This window comes from Pelodiscus sinensis, unplaced genomic scaffold (assembly GCF_049634645.1).
Source record: "Pelodiscus sinensis isolate JC-2024 unplaced genomic scaffold, ASM4963464v1 ctg58, whole genome shotgun sequence".
In the NCBI taxonomy this organism is placed as follows: Eukaryota; Metazoa; Chordata; order Testudines; family Trionychidae; genus Pelodiscus; species Pelodiscus sinensis.
In genome coordinates, this window is record NW_027465922.1 from 168,706 (window position 1) to 185,000 (window position 16,295).

The following is a 16,295-nucleotide window of genomic DNA, read 5'->3' on the forward strand; positions in this document are numbered from 1 at the left end:
GGAAGCGTGTGCTGCCTCTCACCTCCTGAGGCCCAGGCGACAGCAGACAGCCCTTGGGCCTGGGAGCAGGACTAGGGTTGGCAGGTGTCCGGTTTTGAACCGGGGCGGTGTGTTGGGCACCCCCATCCTGCACCCCGTCTGCAGCGAGATGAGACTCCGCCTGCCAGTGGGACAGGGGGGCTATTGCTGCTCCGGGGCACAGCCCAGCACGGGGGAGGTGGGGGGGGGTGGGTACAGTTTCACGAGGAGTAACGGTCGTTCGGAATAGGAAGCCTAGTCCGTGCCGCGTGTAGCCGCGTGTAGCCCCGTGTAGCCGCGGGCACGGAGTCCGCACTAGCGGACATTTAAAAATGGCGGCGCCCGGCAACATGCAAATGGAGCCCGGGAAATTCAAATCCCGGGCTTCATTTGCAACTCCGGTTACCTACATTAACCACCCTAGTTCGAACTAGGGGCTAGTGTAGACAGACCCTGACTCTCCCAAGTGGATTAACCAGGCACCAAGGCTCAGCCCCCCAGGGAGAGACAAAGGCTGGGGGGCAGGGCTGGAGGAGAGTTTTAGTTTCTGTCTGGGATCATGGAAGAAGCAGCCTAGGCAAGGGGCTGGGGTTTAGGGGCCCAGTGTCCCCATCTCAAGGGGGCTGAGGCATCCTAGGCCTGCCCTGGAACCGGATGACACCTGTGCTGGGCTGTATCCTGGAGAAGCAATAATGGAGTCTGTCCGTGCCACTGCGGGGGTGCGGGAGGCGGGGGACCCCAACGCGCCACCACACCCCCTCCCAGTCGTGTGTCCCACCCGTGTCCCCTGCCACCGGTCCCCCCCGCGCCAGGCGTGTGCGTCTCACGCTTTGCCCCACTGCTCCCCCTCCCCCAGGTGGTTTGACAAATCCATCACCGTGATCGTCTACAAGAACGGCAAAGTGGGCGGGAACGCGGAGCACTCCTGGGCGGACGCCCCCATCTCCGGGCACCTCTGGGAGGTAACATGGGAATGGGCAGCAGGGTGACTCCTGGGTGGGGCCTGGAACCCACCCCCACTGCAGGGAGGGCACCGGGAGAGGGGCGATTCCTGGCCCAGGGGTGCAGGGAGGTGCGGGGGGCACAGGGACAGAGGGACTGGGGGTTCCCAGACTAGGGGTGCAGAGAGGTGCAGGGGGCACAGGGACAGAGGGACTGGGGGTTCCCAGACTAGGGGTGCAGAGAGGTGTAGGGGGCACAGGGACAGAGGGACTGGGGGTTCCCAGACTAGGGGTGCAGAGAGGTGCGGGGGGCGCAGGGACAGAGGGGCTGGGGGTTCCCAGACTAGGGGTGCAGAGAGGTGCGGGGGGCGCAGGGACAGAGGGGCTGGGGGTTCCCAGACTAGGGGTGCAGAGAGGTGCGGGGGGCACAGGGACAGAGGGACTGGGGGTTCCCAGACTAGGGGTGCAGAGAGGTGCGGGGGGCGCAGGGACAGAGGGACTGGGGGTTCCCAGACTAGGGGTGCAGAGAGGTGCGGGGGGCACAGGGACAGAGGGACTGGGGGTTCCCAGACTAGGGGTGCAGAGAGGTGCGGGGGGCACAGGGACAGAGGGACTGGGGGTTCCCAGACTAGGGGTGCAGAGAGGTGCGGGGGGCGCAGGGACAGAGGGACTGGGGGTTCCCAGACTAGGGGTGCAGAGAGGTGCGGGGGGCGCAGGGACAGAGGGACTGGGGGTTCCCAGACTAGGGGTGCAGAGAGGTGCGGGGGGCACAGGGACAGAGGGACTGGGGGTTCCCAGACTAGGGGTGCAGAGAGGTGCGGGGGGGCGCAGGGACAGAGGGACTGGGGGTTCCCAGACTAGGGGTGCAGAGAGGTGCGGGGGGCGCAGGGACAGAGGGGCTGGGGGTTCCCAGACTAGGGGTGCAGAGAGGTGCGGGGGGCGCAGGGACAGAGGGGCTGGGGGTTCCCAGACTAGGGGTGCAGGGAGGTGCGGGGGGCACAGGGACAGAGGGACTGGGGGTTCCCAGACTAGGGGTGCAGAGAGGTGCAGGGGGCACAGGGACAGAGGGACTGGGGGTTCCCAGACTAGGGGTGTAGAGAGGTGCAGGGGGCACAGGGACAGAGGGACTGGGGGTTCCCAGACTAGGGGTGCAGAGAGGTGTGGGGGGCACAGGGACAGAGGGGCTGGGGGTTCCCAGACTAGGGGTGCAGAGAGGTGCAGGGGGCACAGGGACAGAGGGACTGGGGGTTCCCAGACTAGGGGTGCAGAGAGGTGCAGGGGGCACAGGGACAGAGGGACTGGGGGTTCCCAGACTAGGGGTGCAGAGAGGTGCAGGGGGCACAGGGACAGAGGGGCTGGGGGTTCCCAGACTAGGGGTTCAGAGAGGTGCGGGGGGCACAGGGACAGAGGGACTGGGGGTTCCCAGACTAGGGGTGCAGAGAGGTGCGGGGAGCGCAGGGACAGAGGGACTGGGGGTTCCCAGACTAGGGGTGCAGAGAGGTGCGGGGGGCACAGGGACAGAGGGACTGGGGGTTCCCAGACTAGGGGTGCAGAGAGGTGCGGGGGGCACAGGGACAGAGGGACTGGGGGTTCCCAGACTAGGGGTGCAGAGAGGTGCGGGGGGCGCAGGGACAGAGGGACTGGGGGTTCCCAGACTAGGGGTGCAGAGAGGTGTGGGGGGCACAGGGACAGAGGGGCTGGGGGTTCCCAGACTAGGGGTGCAGAGAGGTGCGGGGGGCACAGGGACAGAGGGGCTGGGGGTTCCCAGACTAGGGGTGCAGAGAGGTGCAGGGGGCACAGGGACAGAGGGACTGGGGGTTCCCAGACTAGGGGTGCAGAGAGGTGTAGGGGGCACAGGGACAGAGGGACTGGGGGTTCCCAGACTAGGGGTGCAGAGAGGTGTAGGGGGCACAGGGACAGAGGGACTGGGGGTTCCCAGACTAGGGGTGCAGAGAGGTGCGGGGGGCACAGGGACAGAGGGGCTGGGGGTTCCCAGACTAGGGGTGCAGAGAGGTGCGGGGGGCGCAGGGACAGAGGGACTGGGGGTTCCCAGACTAGGGGTGCAGAGAGGTGCGGGGGGCGCAGGGACAGAGGGACTGGGGGTTCCCAGACTAGGGGTTCAGAGAGGTGCGGGGGGCACAGGGACAGAGGGACTGGGGGTTCCCAGACTAGGGGTGCAGAGAGGTGCGGGGGGCGCAGGGACAGAGGGGCTGGGGGTTCCCAGACTAGGGGTGCAGAGAGGTGCGGGGGGCACAGGGACAGAGGGGCTGGGGGTTCCCAGACTAGGGGTGCAGAGAGGTGCGGGGGGCACAGGGACAGAGGGACTGGGGGTTCCCAGACTAGGGGTGCAGAGAGGTGCGGGGGGCGCAGGGACAGAGGGGCTGGGGGTTCCCAGACTAGGGGTGCAGAGAGGTGTGGGGGGCGCAGGGACAGAGGGGCTGGGGGTTCCCAGACTAGGGGTGCAGAGAGGTGCGGGGGGCGCAGGGACAGAGGGACTGGGGGTTCCCAGACTAGGGGTGCAGAGAGGTGCGGGGGGCGCAGGGACAGAGGGACTGGGGGTTCCCAGACTAGGGGTGCAGAGAGGTGCGGGGGGCGCAGGGACAGAGGGGCTGGGGGTTCCCAGACTAGGGGTGCAGAGAGGTGCGGGGGGCGCAGGGACAGAGGGGCTGGGGGTTCCCAGACTAGGGGTGCAGAGAGGTGCGGGGGGGCGCAGGGACAGAGGGGCTGGGGGTTCCCAGACTAGGGGTGCAGAGAGGTGCGGGGGGCACAGGGACAGAGGGACTGGGGGTTCCCAGACTAGGGGTGCAGAGAGGTGCGGGGGGCACAGGGACAGAGGGACTGGGGGTTCCCAGACTAGGGGTGCAGAGAGGTGCGGGGGGCACAGGGACAGAGGGACTGGGGGTTCCCAGACTAGGGGTGCAGAGAGGTGTAGGGGGCACAGGGACAGAGGGACTGGGGGTTCCCAGACTAGGGGTGCAGAGAGGTGCGGGGGGCGCAGGGACAGAGGGACTGGGGGTTCCCAGACTAGGGGTGCAGAGAGGTGCGGGGGGCGCAGGGACAGAGGGACTGGGGGTTCCCAGACTAGGGGTGCAGAGAGGTGCGGGGGGCGCAGGGACAGAGGGGCTGGGGGTTCCCAGACTAGGGGTGCAGAGAGGTGCGGGGGGCACAGGGACAGAGGGGCTGGGGGTTCCCAGACTAGGGGTGCAGAGAGGTGCGGGGGGCGCAGGGACAGAGGGACTGGGGGTTCCCAGACTAGGGGTGCAGAGAGGTGTAGGGGGCACAGGGACAGAGGGGCTGGGGGTTCCCAGACTAGGGGTGCAGAGAGGTGCGGGGGGCGCAGGGACAGAGGGGCTGGGGGTTCCCAGACTAGGGGTGCAGAGAGGTGTGGGGGGCGCAGGGACAGAGGGGCTGGGGGTTCCCAGACTAGGGGTGCAGAGAGGTGCGGGGGGCGCAGGGACAGAGGGGCTGGGGGTTCCCAGACTAGGGGTGCAGAGAGGTGCGGGGGGCGCAGGGACAGAGGGACTGGGGGTTCCCAGACTAGGGGTGCAGAGAGGTGCGGGGGGGCGCAGGGACAGAGGGGCTGGGGGTTCCCAGACTAGGGGTGCAGAGAGGTGCGGGGGGCGCAGGGACAGAGGGGCTGGGGGTTCCCAGACTAGGGGTGCAGAGAGGTGCGGGGGGCACAGGGACAGAGGGACTGGGGGTTCCCAGACTAGGGGTGCAGAGAGGTGCGGGGGGCACAGGGACAGAGGGACTGGGGGTTCCCAGACTAGGGGTGCAGAGAGGTGCGGGGGGCGCAGGGACAGAGGGACTGGGGGTTCCCAGACTAGGGGTGCAGAGAGGTGCGGGGGGGCGCAGGGACAGAGGGACTGGGGGTTCCCAGACTAGGGGTGCAGAGAGGTGCGGGGGGCGCAGGGACAGAGGGACTGGGGGTTCCCAGACTAGGGGTGCAGAGAGGTGCGGGGGGCGCAGGGACAGAGGGACTGGGGGTTCCCAGACTAGGGGTGCAGAGAGGTGCGGGGGGCGCAGGGACAGAGGGGCTGGGGGTTCCCAGACTAGGGGTGCAGAGAGGTGCGGGGGGGCGCAGGGACAGAGGGACTGGGGGTTCCCAGACTAGGGGTGCAGAGAGGTGCGGGGGGCGCAGGGACAGAGGGACTGGGGGTTCCCAGACTAGGGGTGCAGAGAGGTGCGGGGGGCGCAGGGACAGAGGGGCTGGGGGTTCCCAGACTAGGGGTGCAGAGAGGTGCGGGGGGCGCAGGGACAGAGGGGCTGGGGGTTCCCAGACTAGGGGTGCAGAGAGGTGCGGGGGGCGCAGGGACAGAGGGGCTGGGGGTTCCCAGACTAGGGGTGCAGAGAGGTGCGGGGGGCACAGGGACAGAGGGGCTGGGGGTTCCCAGACTAGGGGTGCAGAGAGGTGCGGGGGGCGCAGGGACAGAGGGACTGGGGGTTCCCAGACTAGGGGTGCAGGGAGGTGCGGGGGGCGCAGGGACAGAGGGACTGGGGGTTCCCAGACTAGGGGTGCAGAGAGGTGCGGGGGGCGCAGGGACAGAGGGGCTGGGGGTTCCCAGACTAGGGGTGCAGAGAGGTGTAGGGGGCGCAGGGACAGAGGGGCTGGGGGTTCCCAGACTAGGGGTGCAGAGTAGATGCCAGGGGTAGGTGGGCACCTGAACAGCAGGTGCTGTGAGCAGGGCTGTCCCAAGTGGGGCACAGGTCCTGAGGCAGCCCCCCCAGTGCCCTGGACATGAGACCCAGGGCAGCCCTTTCCCCTAGCCCTGCCCCTCCCCTGAGCACCTGGACCTGGAGAATTACGGGGGTCTCCATGTGGGGGAAGCAGGGTCCCCCAGCCGCTCACCACATGGGCATCAGGAGACAGAGCAGCTCTGCAGCCTGCCCTGCCCTGTCCCGCCCTGCGCCCTGCTTCCCTGGGGCTGGGGGCTCTGCGTCCTGTCCCCGGGGGGGGAGGTACGGGGGAACCCTGGGGCTGGGGGCTCTGCGTCCTGTCCCCGGGGGGGGGGTACGGGGAGCCCTGGGGCTGGGGGCTCTGCGTCCTGTCTCCGTGGGGGGGGGGGTACGGGGAGCCCTGGGGCTGGGGGCTCTGCGTCCTGTCCCCGGGGGGGGAGGTACGGGGAACCCTGGGGCTGGGGGCTCTGCGTCCTGTCCCCGGGGGGGGGGGTACGGGGAGCCCTGGGGCTGGGGGCTCTGCGTCCTGTCTCCGTGGGGGGGGGGGTACGGGGAGCCCTGGGGCTGGGGGCTCTGCGTCCTGTCTCCGTGGGGGAGGGGTACGGGGAGCCCTGGGGCTGGGGGCTCTGCGTCCTGTCTCCGTGGGGGGGGGGGTACGGGGAGCCCTGGGGCTGGGGGCTCTGCGTCCTGTCTCCGTGGGGGGGGGGGGTACGGGGAGCCCTGGGGCTGGGGGCTCTGCGTCCTGTCTCCGTGGGGGGGGCGGGTACGGGGAGCCCTGGGGCTGGGGGCTCTGCGTCCTGTCTCCGTCGGGGGGGGGGGGTACGGGGAACCCTGGGGCTGGGGGCTCTGCGTCCTGTCTCCGTCGGGGGGGGGGGTACGGGGAACCCTGGGGCTGGGGGCTCTGCGTCCTGTCTCCGTGGGAGGGGGGTACGGGGAGCCCTGGGGCTGGGGGCTCTGCGTCCTGTCTCCGTGGGGGGGGGGGGTACGGGGAGCCCTGGGGCTGGGGGCTCTGCGTCCTGTCTCCGTGGGGGGGGGGTACGGGGAGCCCTGGGGCTGGGGGCTCTGCGTCCTGTCTCCGTGGGGGGGGGGTACGGGGAGCCCTGGGGCTGGGGGCTCTGCGTCCTGTCTCCGTGGGGGGGGGGTACGGGGAGCCCTGGGGCTGGGGGCTCTGCGTCCTGTCTCCGTGGGGGGGGGGGTACGGGGAACCCTGGGGCTGGGGGCTCTGCGTCCTGTCTCCGTGGGGGGGGGGTACGGGGAGCCCTGGGGCTGGGGGCTCTGCGTCCTGTCTCCGTGGGGGGGGGGGTACGGGGAACCCTGGGGCTGGGGGCTCTGCGTCCTGTCTCCGTGGGGGGGGTACGGGGAGCCCTGGGGCTGGGGGCTCTGCGTCCTGTCTCCGTGGGGGGGGGGTACGGGGAGCCCTGGGGCTGGGGGCTCTGCGTCCTGTCTCCGTGGGGGGGGGTACGGGGAGCCCTGGGGCTGGGGGCTCTGCGTCCTGTCTCCGTGGGGGGGGGGGGTACGGGGAGCCCTGGGGCTGGGGGCTCTGCGTCCTGTCTCCGTGGGGGGGGGTACGGGGAGCCCTGGGGCTGGGGGCTCTGCGTCCTGTCTCCGTGGGGGGGGGGTACGGGGAGCCCTGGGGCTGGGGGCTCTGCGTCCTGTCTCCGTGGGGGGGGGGGTACGGGGAGCCCTGGGGCTGGGGGCTCTGCGTCCTGTCTCCGTGGGGGGGGGTACGGGGAGCCCTGGGGCTGGGGGCTCTGCGTCCTGTCTCCGTGGGGGGGGGGTACGGGGAGCCCTGGGGCTGGGGGCTCTGCGTCCTGTCTCCGTGGGGGGGGTACGGGGAGCCCTGGGGCTGGGGGCTCTGCGTCCTGTCTCCGTGGGGGGGGGGTACGGGGAGCCCTGGGGCTGGGGGCTCTGCGTCCTGTCTCCGTGGGGGGGGGGGTACGAGGAGCCCTGGGGCTGGGGGCTCTGCGTCCTGTCTCCGTGGGGGGGGGTACGAGGAGCCCTGGGGCTGGGGGCTCTGCGTCCTGTCTCCGTGGAGAAGCTGAGCCCCTGGTGGGCGGGGGGGGTCGCTGGGGGGGTCTCCAGGTGTCCGGTATTGACCCAGACAGTCCGGTATTTTCGCCTCCTGTCCAGTAAAAAAACCACCCGACAAACCGGCCACCTCCAATGTCCTGAGATGTCCGAAGTGGCCGGTATTGGCGGATTTTCTTTACCCGACAGGAGGCGAAGGGGCGGGAAGCAGGCGACTCTCCGGCGCCCAGCCCCTCCCCCTCCTGGTTCCGCAGGGAGCCGTCTTCTGGCTCCGAGCAGGAAAACAAGATGGCCGCCAGCCAAGAGCCCCAAAGGCCTTTCTTAAAGGGGCCTTGCTGGTTTTAAAATTGTTAAAATGTTTCTTGCTTAACTCTCAGGGGCCTTTTTTTTCTCAACAGAATTGTTTCCCCTTTTCTTTGGGGGGTCGGTATTTTTGGTTAAACCGTCTGACAACCCTCGCGGTGGGATGGCGGGGGCGGGGGCGGGGTAGGGGGCAGGGCCGCTCTGGGTCCTGTTGCCCGCCTGGTGAATGTGGGGGCCATCGTTCCCGTCCCGTCCATAGGGCGGTGGAGGTGGCTGCTGCGAGTGCCTGGGCGGCCGCCCCGACCCAGCCTGTGCACGGGGCTCTGGCTGAGCGTGCCTGGCCCCGGGTGCCAGCCTGTGCACGGGGCTCTGGCTGAGCGTGCTTAGCCCCGGGTGACAGCCCGTGCACGGGGGTCTGGCTGAGCCTGCCTGGCCCCGGGTGCCAGCCCGTGCACGGGGGTCTGGCTGAGCCTGCCTGGCCCCGGGTGCCAGCCTGTGCACGGGGGTCTGGCTGAGCGTGCCTGGCCCCGGGTGCCAGCCTGTGCACGGGGGTCTGGCTGAGCGTGCCTGGCCCCGGGTGCCAGCCTGTGCACGGGGGTCTGGCTGAGCGTGCCTGGCCCCGGGTGCCAGCCTGTGCACGGGGGTCTGGCTGAGCCTGCCTGGCCCCGGGTGCCAGCCTGTGCACGGGGGTCTGGCTGAGCGTGCCTGGCCCCGACCCAGCCTGTGCACGGGGGTCTGGCTGAGCGTGCCTGGCCCCGGGTGCCAGCCTGTGCACGGGGCTCTGGCTGAGCGTGCCTGGCCCCGGGTGCCAGCCTGTGCACGGGGGTCTGGCTGAGCGTGCCTGGCCCCGGGTGCCAGCCTGTGCACGGGGGTCTGGCTGAGCGTGCCTGGCCCCGGGTGCCAGCCTGTGCACGGGGGTCTGGCTGAGCGTGCCTGGCCCCGGGTGCCAGCCTGTGCACGGGGCTCTGGCTGAGCGTGCCTGGCCCCGGGTGCCAGCCTGTGCACGGGGGTCTGGCTGAGCGTGCCTGGCCCCGGGTGCCAGCCTGTGCACGGGGCTCTGGCTGAGCGTGCCTGGCCCCGGGTGCCAGCCTGTGCACGGGGGTCTGGCTGAGCGTGCCTGGCCCCGGATGCCAGCCTGTGCACGGGGCTCTGGCTGAGCGTGCCTGGCCCCGGGTGCCAGCCTGTGCACGGGGGTCTGGCTGAGCGTGCCTGGCCCCGGGTGCCAGCCTGTGCACGGGGCTCTGGCTGAGCGTGCCTGGCCCCGGGTGCCAGCCTGTGCACGGGGGTCTGGCTGAGCGTACCTGGCCCCGGGTGCCAGCCTGTGCACGGGGGTCTGGCTGAGCGTGCCTGGCCCCGGGTGCCAGCCTGTGCACGGGGGTCTGGCTGAGCGTGCCTGGCCCCAACCCAGCCTGTGCACGGGGGTCTGGCTGAGCGTGCCTGGCCCCGGGTGCCAGCCTGTGCACGGGGGTCTGGCTGAGCGTGCCTGGCCCCGGGTGCCAGCCTGTGCACGGGGGTCTGGCTGAGCGTGCCTGGCCCCGGATGCCAGCCTGTGCACGGGGCTCTGGCTGAGCGTGCCTGGCCCCGGGTGCCAGCCTGTGCACGGGGGTCTGGCTGAGCGTGCCTGGCCCCGGGTGCCAGCCTGTGCACGGGGCTCTGGCTGAGCGTGCCTGGCCCCGGGTGCCAGCCTGTGCATGGGGCTCTGGCTGAGCGTGCCTGGCCCCGGGTGCCAGCCTGTGCAGGGGGCTCTGGCTGAGCGTGCCTGGCCCCGGGTGCCAGCCTGTGCACGGGGCTCTGGCTGAGCGTGCCTGGCCCCGGGTGCCAGCCTGTGCAGGGGGCTCTGGCTGAGCGTGCCTGGCCCCGGGTGCCAGCCTGTGCAGGGGGCTCTGGCTGAGCGTGCCTGGCCCCGGGTGCCAGCCTGTGCACGGGGGTCTGGCTGAGCGTGCCTGGCCCCGGGTGCCAGCCTGTGCACGGGGCTCTGGCTGAGCGTGCCTGGCCCCGGGTGCCAGCCTGTGCACGGGGCTCTGGCTGAGCGTGCCTGGCCCCGGGTGCCAGCCTGTGCACGGGGGTCTGGCTGAGCGTGCCTGGCCCCGGGTGCCAGCCTGTGCACGGGGGTCTGGCTGAGCGTGCCTGGCCCCGGGTGCCAGCCTGTGCACGGGGCTCTGGCTGAGCGTGCCTGGCCCCGGGTGCCAGCCTGTGCACGGGGGTCTGGCTGAGCGTGCCTGGCCCCGGGTGCCAGCCTGTGCACGGGGCTCTGGCTGAGCGTGCCTGGCCCCGGGTGCCAGCCTGTGCACGGGGCTCTGGCTGAGCGTGCCTGGCCCCGGGTGCCAGCCTGTGCACGGGGGTCTGGCTGAGCGTGCCTGGCCGCGGGTGACAGCCTGTGCACGGGGCTCTGGCTGAGCGTGCCTGGCCCCGGGTGCCAGCCTGTGCACGGGGCTCTGGCTGAGCGTGCCTGGCCCCGGGTGCCAGCCTGTGCAGGGGGCTCTGGCTGAGCGTGCCTGGCCCCGGGTGCCAGCCTGTGCACCGGGGTCTGGCTGAGCGTGCCAGCCTGTGCACGGGGCTCTGGCTGAGCGTGCCTGGCCCCGGGTGCCAGCCTGTGCAGGGGGCTCTGGCTGAGCGTGCCTGGCCCCGGGTGCCAGCCTGTGCACGGGGCTCTGGCTGAGCGTGCCTGGCCCCGGGTGCCAGCCTGTGCAGGGGGCTCTGGCTGAGCGTGCCTGGCCCCGGGTGCCAGCCTGTGCACGGGGCTCTGGCTGAGCGTGCCTGGCCCCGGGTGCCAGCCTGTGCACGGGGCTCTGGCTGAGCGTGCCTGGCCCCGGGTGCCAGCCTGTGCACGGGGGTCTGGCTGAGCGTGCCTGGCCCCGGGTGCCAGCCTGTGCACGGGGCTCTGGCTGAGCGTGCCTGGCCCCGGGTGCCAGCCTGTGCATGGGGGTCTGGCTGAGCGTGCTTGGCCCCGGGTGACAGCCTGTGCACGGGGGTCTGGCTGAGCGTGCTTGGCCCCGGGTGACAGCCTGTGCACGGGGGTCTGGCTGAGCGTGCTTGGCCCCGGGTGCCAGCCTGTGCACGGGGGTCTGGCTGAGCGTGCCTGGCCCCGGGTGCCAGCCCGTGCACGGGGGTCTGGCTGAGCGTGCCTGGCCCCAACCCAGCCTGTGCACGGGGCTCTGGCTGAGCGTGCCTGGCCCCGGGTGACAGCCCGTGCACGGGGGTCTGGCTGAGCGTGCCTGGCCCCGGGTGCCAGCCCGTGCACGGGGCTCTGGCTGAGCGTGCCTGGCCCCGGGTGCCAGCCTGTGCACGGGGCTCTGGCTGAGCGTGCCTGGCCCCGGGTGCCAGCCCGTGCACGGGGGTCTGGCTGAGCGTGCCTGGCCCCGGGTGCCAGCCTGTGCACGGGGGTCTGGCTGAGCGTGCCTGGCCCCGGGTGCCAGCCTGTGCACGGGGGTCTGGCTGAGCCTGCCTGGCCCCCCGGTGCCAGCCTGTGCACGGGGGTCTGGCTGAGCGTGCCTGGCCCCGGGTGCCAGCCTGTGCACGGGGGTCTGGCTGAGCGTGCCTGGCCCCGGGTGCCAGCCTGTGCACGGGGGTCTGGCTGAGCGTGCCTGGCCCCAACCCAGCCTGTGCACGGGGGTCTGGCTGAGCGTGCCTGGCCCCGGGTGCCAGCCTGTGCACGGGGGTCTGGCTGAGCGTGCCTGGCCCCGGGTGCCAGCCTGTGCACGGGGCTCTGGCTGAGCGTGCCTGGCCCCGTGTGCCAGCCTGTGCACGGGGCTCTGGCTGAGCGTGCCTGGCCCCGGGTGCCAGCCTGTGCACGGGGGTCTGGCTGAGCGTGCCTGGCCCCGGGTGCCAGCCTGTGCACGGGGGTCTGGCTGAGCGTGCCTGGCCCCGGGTGCCAGCCTGTGCACGGGGCTCTGGCTGAGCGTGCCTGGCCCCGGGTGCCAGTGTTTCTCCTGAGTTCTCACAGCCCCCCCTTCTCCTGGCAGTTCATGCTGGCGACAGACCACTTCCAGCTGGGCTACGGCGAGGGGGGGCACTGCCGTGGGGTGCCCAACCCCGCCATCCCCCCTCCCCAGAGGCTGCAGTGGGACATTCCAGAGCAGGTAGGTTTTGCCTCCCCCACCCCGCCCCACTGGCCAGCAGAATGGCCCATGCGACCAGCCGGCACCGGGTCCTCCTGTGACGGCGCGTTGGGGTCCCCCATCTCCTGCACCCCGAAATGGCACAAACAGACTGCACCAGCCGGTGGAACAGAGGACGTTTATTGCCTCTCCAGGATACAGCGCAGCACAGATGTAATCTGGTCACAGAGCTGGGCTAGGATGCCTCAGGCCCCCTTGAGATGGGGGAGACTGGGCCCCTAAACTCCAGCCCCTACCCCTAGGCTGTCTCCTCCATGCTCTCAGACAGCCAGCAACCAACTAACTTCCAGCCCTGCCCCCCAGCCAGGGCAGCATCCACCTTCCTTTGTTCCTCTCCATGGGGGGTGTCTGGCCACTGGTTTGCATAGTGACTCATCCTGTTTTGCTGGGTTGTGGTACCCACGGCAGCCAGTGGGGGTTCCCCCAGAGCCAGCAGCATAGAAACCAGCCAGGTACCCCCACTACGTCACAGTTCTCCCCCCTCCGAGAGCGAACTGAGCAGGGTCACTCCGCTCGTGACCTAGGGAAGTTCGGGTCCTCTGCGTGGGAACCCGCCCTGGGGACATGGGTGCTCCCCTTGACTCAGGCCGGCCGTGGCAAGGCCCCACATGTGCTGGCTTCCCTCTGTCCACTCGCCGCCCCGCTCCAGGGCGACTGGCACAGGCCTGTCCTCGGGGGTCACACCCACCCTTCCGCTGGCCTTGATCTCTCGCCAGGGTCTCTCGGGCCGGAGCCATGAGCCCAGTGAGCCTTCTCTGGACAGCCAGGGCGGCTTCCACCCCCGAAGCTCCATCCAGGGAGGTCTTCCCCTCCCATAACTCTCTCAGCGAGCCCAGAGGGTCTATCTGGGGTAGAGCCCCCCAAGCCGCTTTCCTACTGTCTTGGGCCTTCCCGCCCCTCTGGCAGGAGTCACAGGACCGGCAGTACCGCTGCACGGCTGTAAAGATTCCCGGCCAATAGAAGTGCTGGAGCAGCCTCAGCCGGGTGCTCCGGATCCCCCGGTGGCCCCCAACGGGGACATCGTGGGCCAAATACAGCAGCTTGAGGCGATACCTTCGGGGGACGACCAGCTGCCGCTGGACCCCCCATGCCCTCACCTTCCTGGGGGGAAGCCATTCACGGAACAGGAGCCCACGCTCCCGCAGGAATCTCTCCTGGCCACCTCTCCCCCGGGACTGAGCTGCATGGAGGCCAGCCTGGTCCCTCAGCCTCTGCAAGGAGGGGTCTGCCTGCACCTCAGCCTGGAATTCAGCTGCTGAGGCAGGGATCGGGACCTGTCCCCCACCTTTGCCTAGGTCCGGACTCCCAGCCTGGCTGGACCCCGTGTCCACTGGGATGGGACCCTGAGGACGCTGCCAGGAGTCCTTCCCTGGACCCACGTTGTCAGCCCCCCGCTGGCTCTGGGTGGTGACTAGAGCCCGCTGGGATTCATGGGGCCACTCCTCTAGGTCATTCCCCATCAGCACCTCGGTGGGCAAGTGCGGGTGCACCCCCACTTCCTTGAGGCCTTCCTTCGCCCCCCATTTCAGATACACCCTGGCTACAGGCACCTTAAACGGGGACCCGTCTATGCCCTTCAGGGTCAGCTGCGCGTGGGGTAGTATCCGCTCTGGGGCCACTATGTCGGATCGGGCCAGAGTCACCTCCGCCCCCATGTCCCAGAAACCCGTCACCTTCCTACCATCCACCTCCAGGGGTATGAGGCACTCGCTCCGCAGGGGCCGTCCTGCCCCCACCCGGTACACAGAGAAATCCGCCTTCTGAGAATCAGACCTCCCAGGGGGGGTGCACTGAGCATCCTTCCCCTCTCTCTGAGCTGAGGTTTTTCAGCCAGCCCCTGCCTCTGGGGCAGCCAGCCCTTCCTCCCGCCCCAGCCAGTTAACCCTGGAAAGTCCCCGGTCCTGGGACCTGGTGCACTGAGCCCTCTTGTGGCCTTTTTGCCCACAGTGATGGCAAGTTAGGCTTTGGGCTGTCTCTGTCCAGGGCCTGGCTGGTTTTCTGGGGGAACGATGACTGGTCCTGGTCCCTGGGGCTCGCCTCGGAGGTGTCTCTTTCCGTTGCTCCGCCGAGAACCGGTCTCTGCGCGATTCTCTTTCTCTCCGGGACTCCCGTTCACCCCCGGACCGGCTCTCCGTGAACTCATCCGCCAGTCTCCCGGCCTCCTGGGGGTTCTCTGGTCTCCGGTCCTTGAGCCACAGCCTCAGTTTGGGTGGGCACGCTTCATAGAGCTGCTCCATCAAGACCAGCTTGAGCAGCTCCTCTGCGGTCTGGGCTCCGACTCCAGACACCCACTTGCGGCCGTATTGCGCCAGGCGGGAGGCCAGGTCCACATAGGTCTCCCGTGGCCCTTTCTGTACCCCCCAGAACTTCTTCCTGTACATCTCGGGGGTCAGCCCGAACTTGTGCAGCAGGGCCTCCTTGACTCGGTTGTAATCCCCTGGCTGTAGGTCCTCCAGCTGGCTGAGCACTCCGGCCGCCTCCTGGCTCAGTGCGGGGATGAGCTCCTGCAGCCAGTCAGCTGGGGGGACCCGTTGCAGTCCACAGGCCCTCTCAAAGGAGCTGAGGAATCCATCTATGTCACCCATGTCCTTCAATTGGGCCACCACGAGCCTCTCCAAGCGTCTGGCAGTCCTGGGACCTTGGGGCCCATCCGCACTTGGCGCAGCCGGTGCCCCGCCGGTTCTCCGCTCTGCCATGGCCAGCTCATGCTGCCGCTGCCTCTCTCGATCTTGGCGCTCCTTCTCTCGATCTTGGCGATCCCTTTCTCGGTCCTGGCGGTCCCTCTCTCGGTCCTCTACTTCCAATTCCTTCATCCGCAGCTGGATCTCCAGCCGCCGCAGCTCCGCTGGGCTGGCCCCTGCCCTAGATGGGCTGCAGCTTGCAGGCCTCCCGGGAGATGCTGTCTCATCTCTCCGGTGGGTTCCAGCGCTCCTCCCCCTCTCTGAGCCTGACACACTCTCAGGGGGGGTCTGGCTGCTTCCCCTGGGGACAAGATCCTGGCCCTGTGGCTGGTCATTCTCTTCCAGCTGGGTAATCAGCTGGGCCTTGGTTGCTTTCTGCACAGGCAAGCCCCTCTCTCTGCACAGCCCCACCAGCTCTGCCTTCCAGAGTCGGGCGTAGGCCATCTGCCCGCTGGGCCCCTCGGTGCAGACTCACCAGTCTAGTGCTGCAGCGCCCCATGATCCCCAGGAACCGCTTTGCTCTGTCTCCAGCACGCCTGGCTCCAGGGCTCTTGCTTCTACTGCGCCTTGTCACTTGCCGCTGGAAGCTCCATCCACGGGGTGCAGTGCATCCCACCCCTGACACCAGTGTGACGGCGCGTTGGGGGTCCCCCATCTCCTGCACCCGAAAATGGCACAAACAGACTGCACCAGCCGGTGTAACAGAGGACATTTATTGCCTCTCCAGGATACAGCACAGCACAGATGGAATCTGGTCACAGAGCTGGGCTAGGATGCCTCAGGCCCCCTTGAGATGGGGAGACTGGGCCCCTAAACTCCAGCCCCTGTCCCTAGCCTGTCTCCTCCATGCTTCCAGCCAAGAACTCACTAACCCTCTTCCAGCCCTGCCCCCAGCCAGGGCAGCATCCACCTTCCTTTGTTCCTCTCCATGGGGGGTGTCTGGCCACTGGTTTGCATAGTGACTCATCCTGTTTTGCTGGGTGGTGGTCCCCACGGCAGCCAGTGGGGGTTCCCCCAGAGCCAGCAGCATAGAAACCAGCCAGGTACCCCCACTACGTCACACCTCCCCGCCCCCCCCGTTCTCCCAGGCTTGGGTGAGTTTTGCTGGGGCCGTGCAGTAGCAGCCCCTGCAGACATGGCCACGGGCTCTTCCCCCGCCAGGGTCTGTGTGGCCCCCGGGGGGCTGGGCTCTGGGGAAAGGAGGCCAAAGGGGCCGCGGCCCCAAGCAGGAGCTGGAGGCGGCGGAGCGAGGTGCCCGCAGGGACCCTGCCGCACGCGGCTTCGTTGGGTGGAGCAGGGCCTGGGACCCCGCACCGGGGCCTCCCGCCGTCCCCGCGGGCTCCCCTTGGTCCAGGGCCTGTGGCAAATCTGCGCCTGCCCGCGTTGGCCCGCACCAAGCATGCTCCAGCGGGGCCAGGCTCTGTGTGTGTGTGTGTGTGTGTGTGTCGGAGCCAGGCTCTGTGTGTGTGTGTGTGTCTGTGTGTGTGTGTGTGTCTGTCTGTCTGTCTCGGAGCCGGGTTGTGTGTGTT

At 69.6% G+C, this 16,295-nt stretch overlaps 1 protein-coding gene across 1 annotated transcript in view; it reads left to right on the forward strand.

The window, feature by feature from the left end:
• Positions 1–16,295, forward strand: part of CPT1B (carnitine palmitoyltransferase 1B) — a 58,144-nt gene that overhangs the window by 25,139 nt on the left and 16,710 nt on the right. Inside the window, 2 exon segments of the mRNA XM_075916719.1 lie at positions 875–980; positions 11,930–12,046. Coding sequence (XP_075772834.1) covers positions 875–980; positions 11,930–12,046 — 223 coding nt within the window.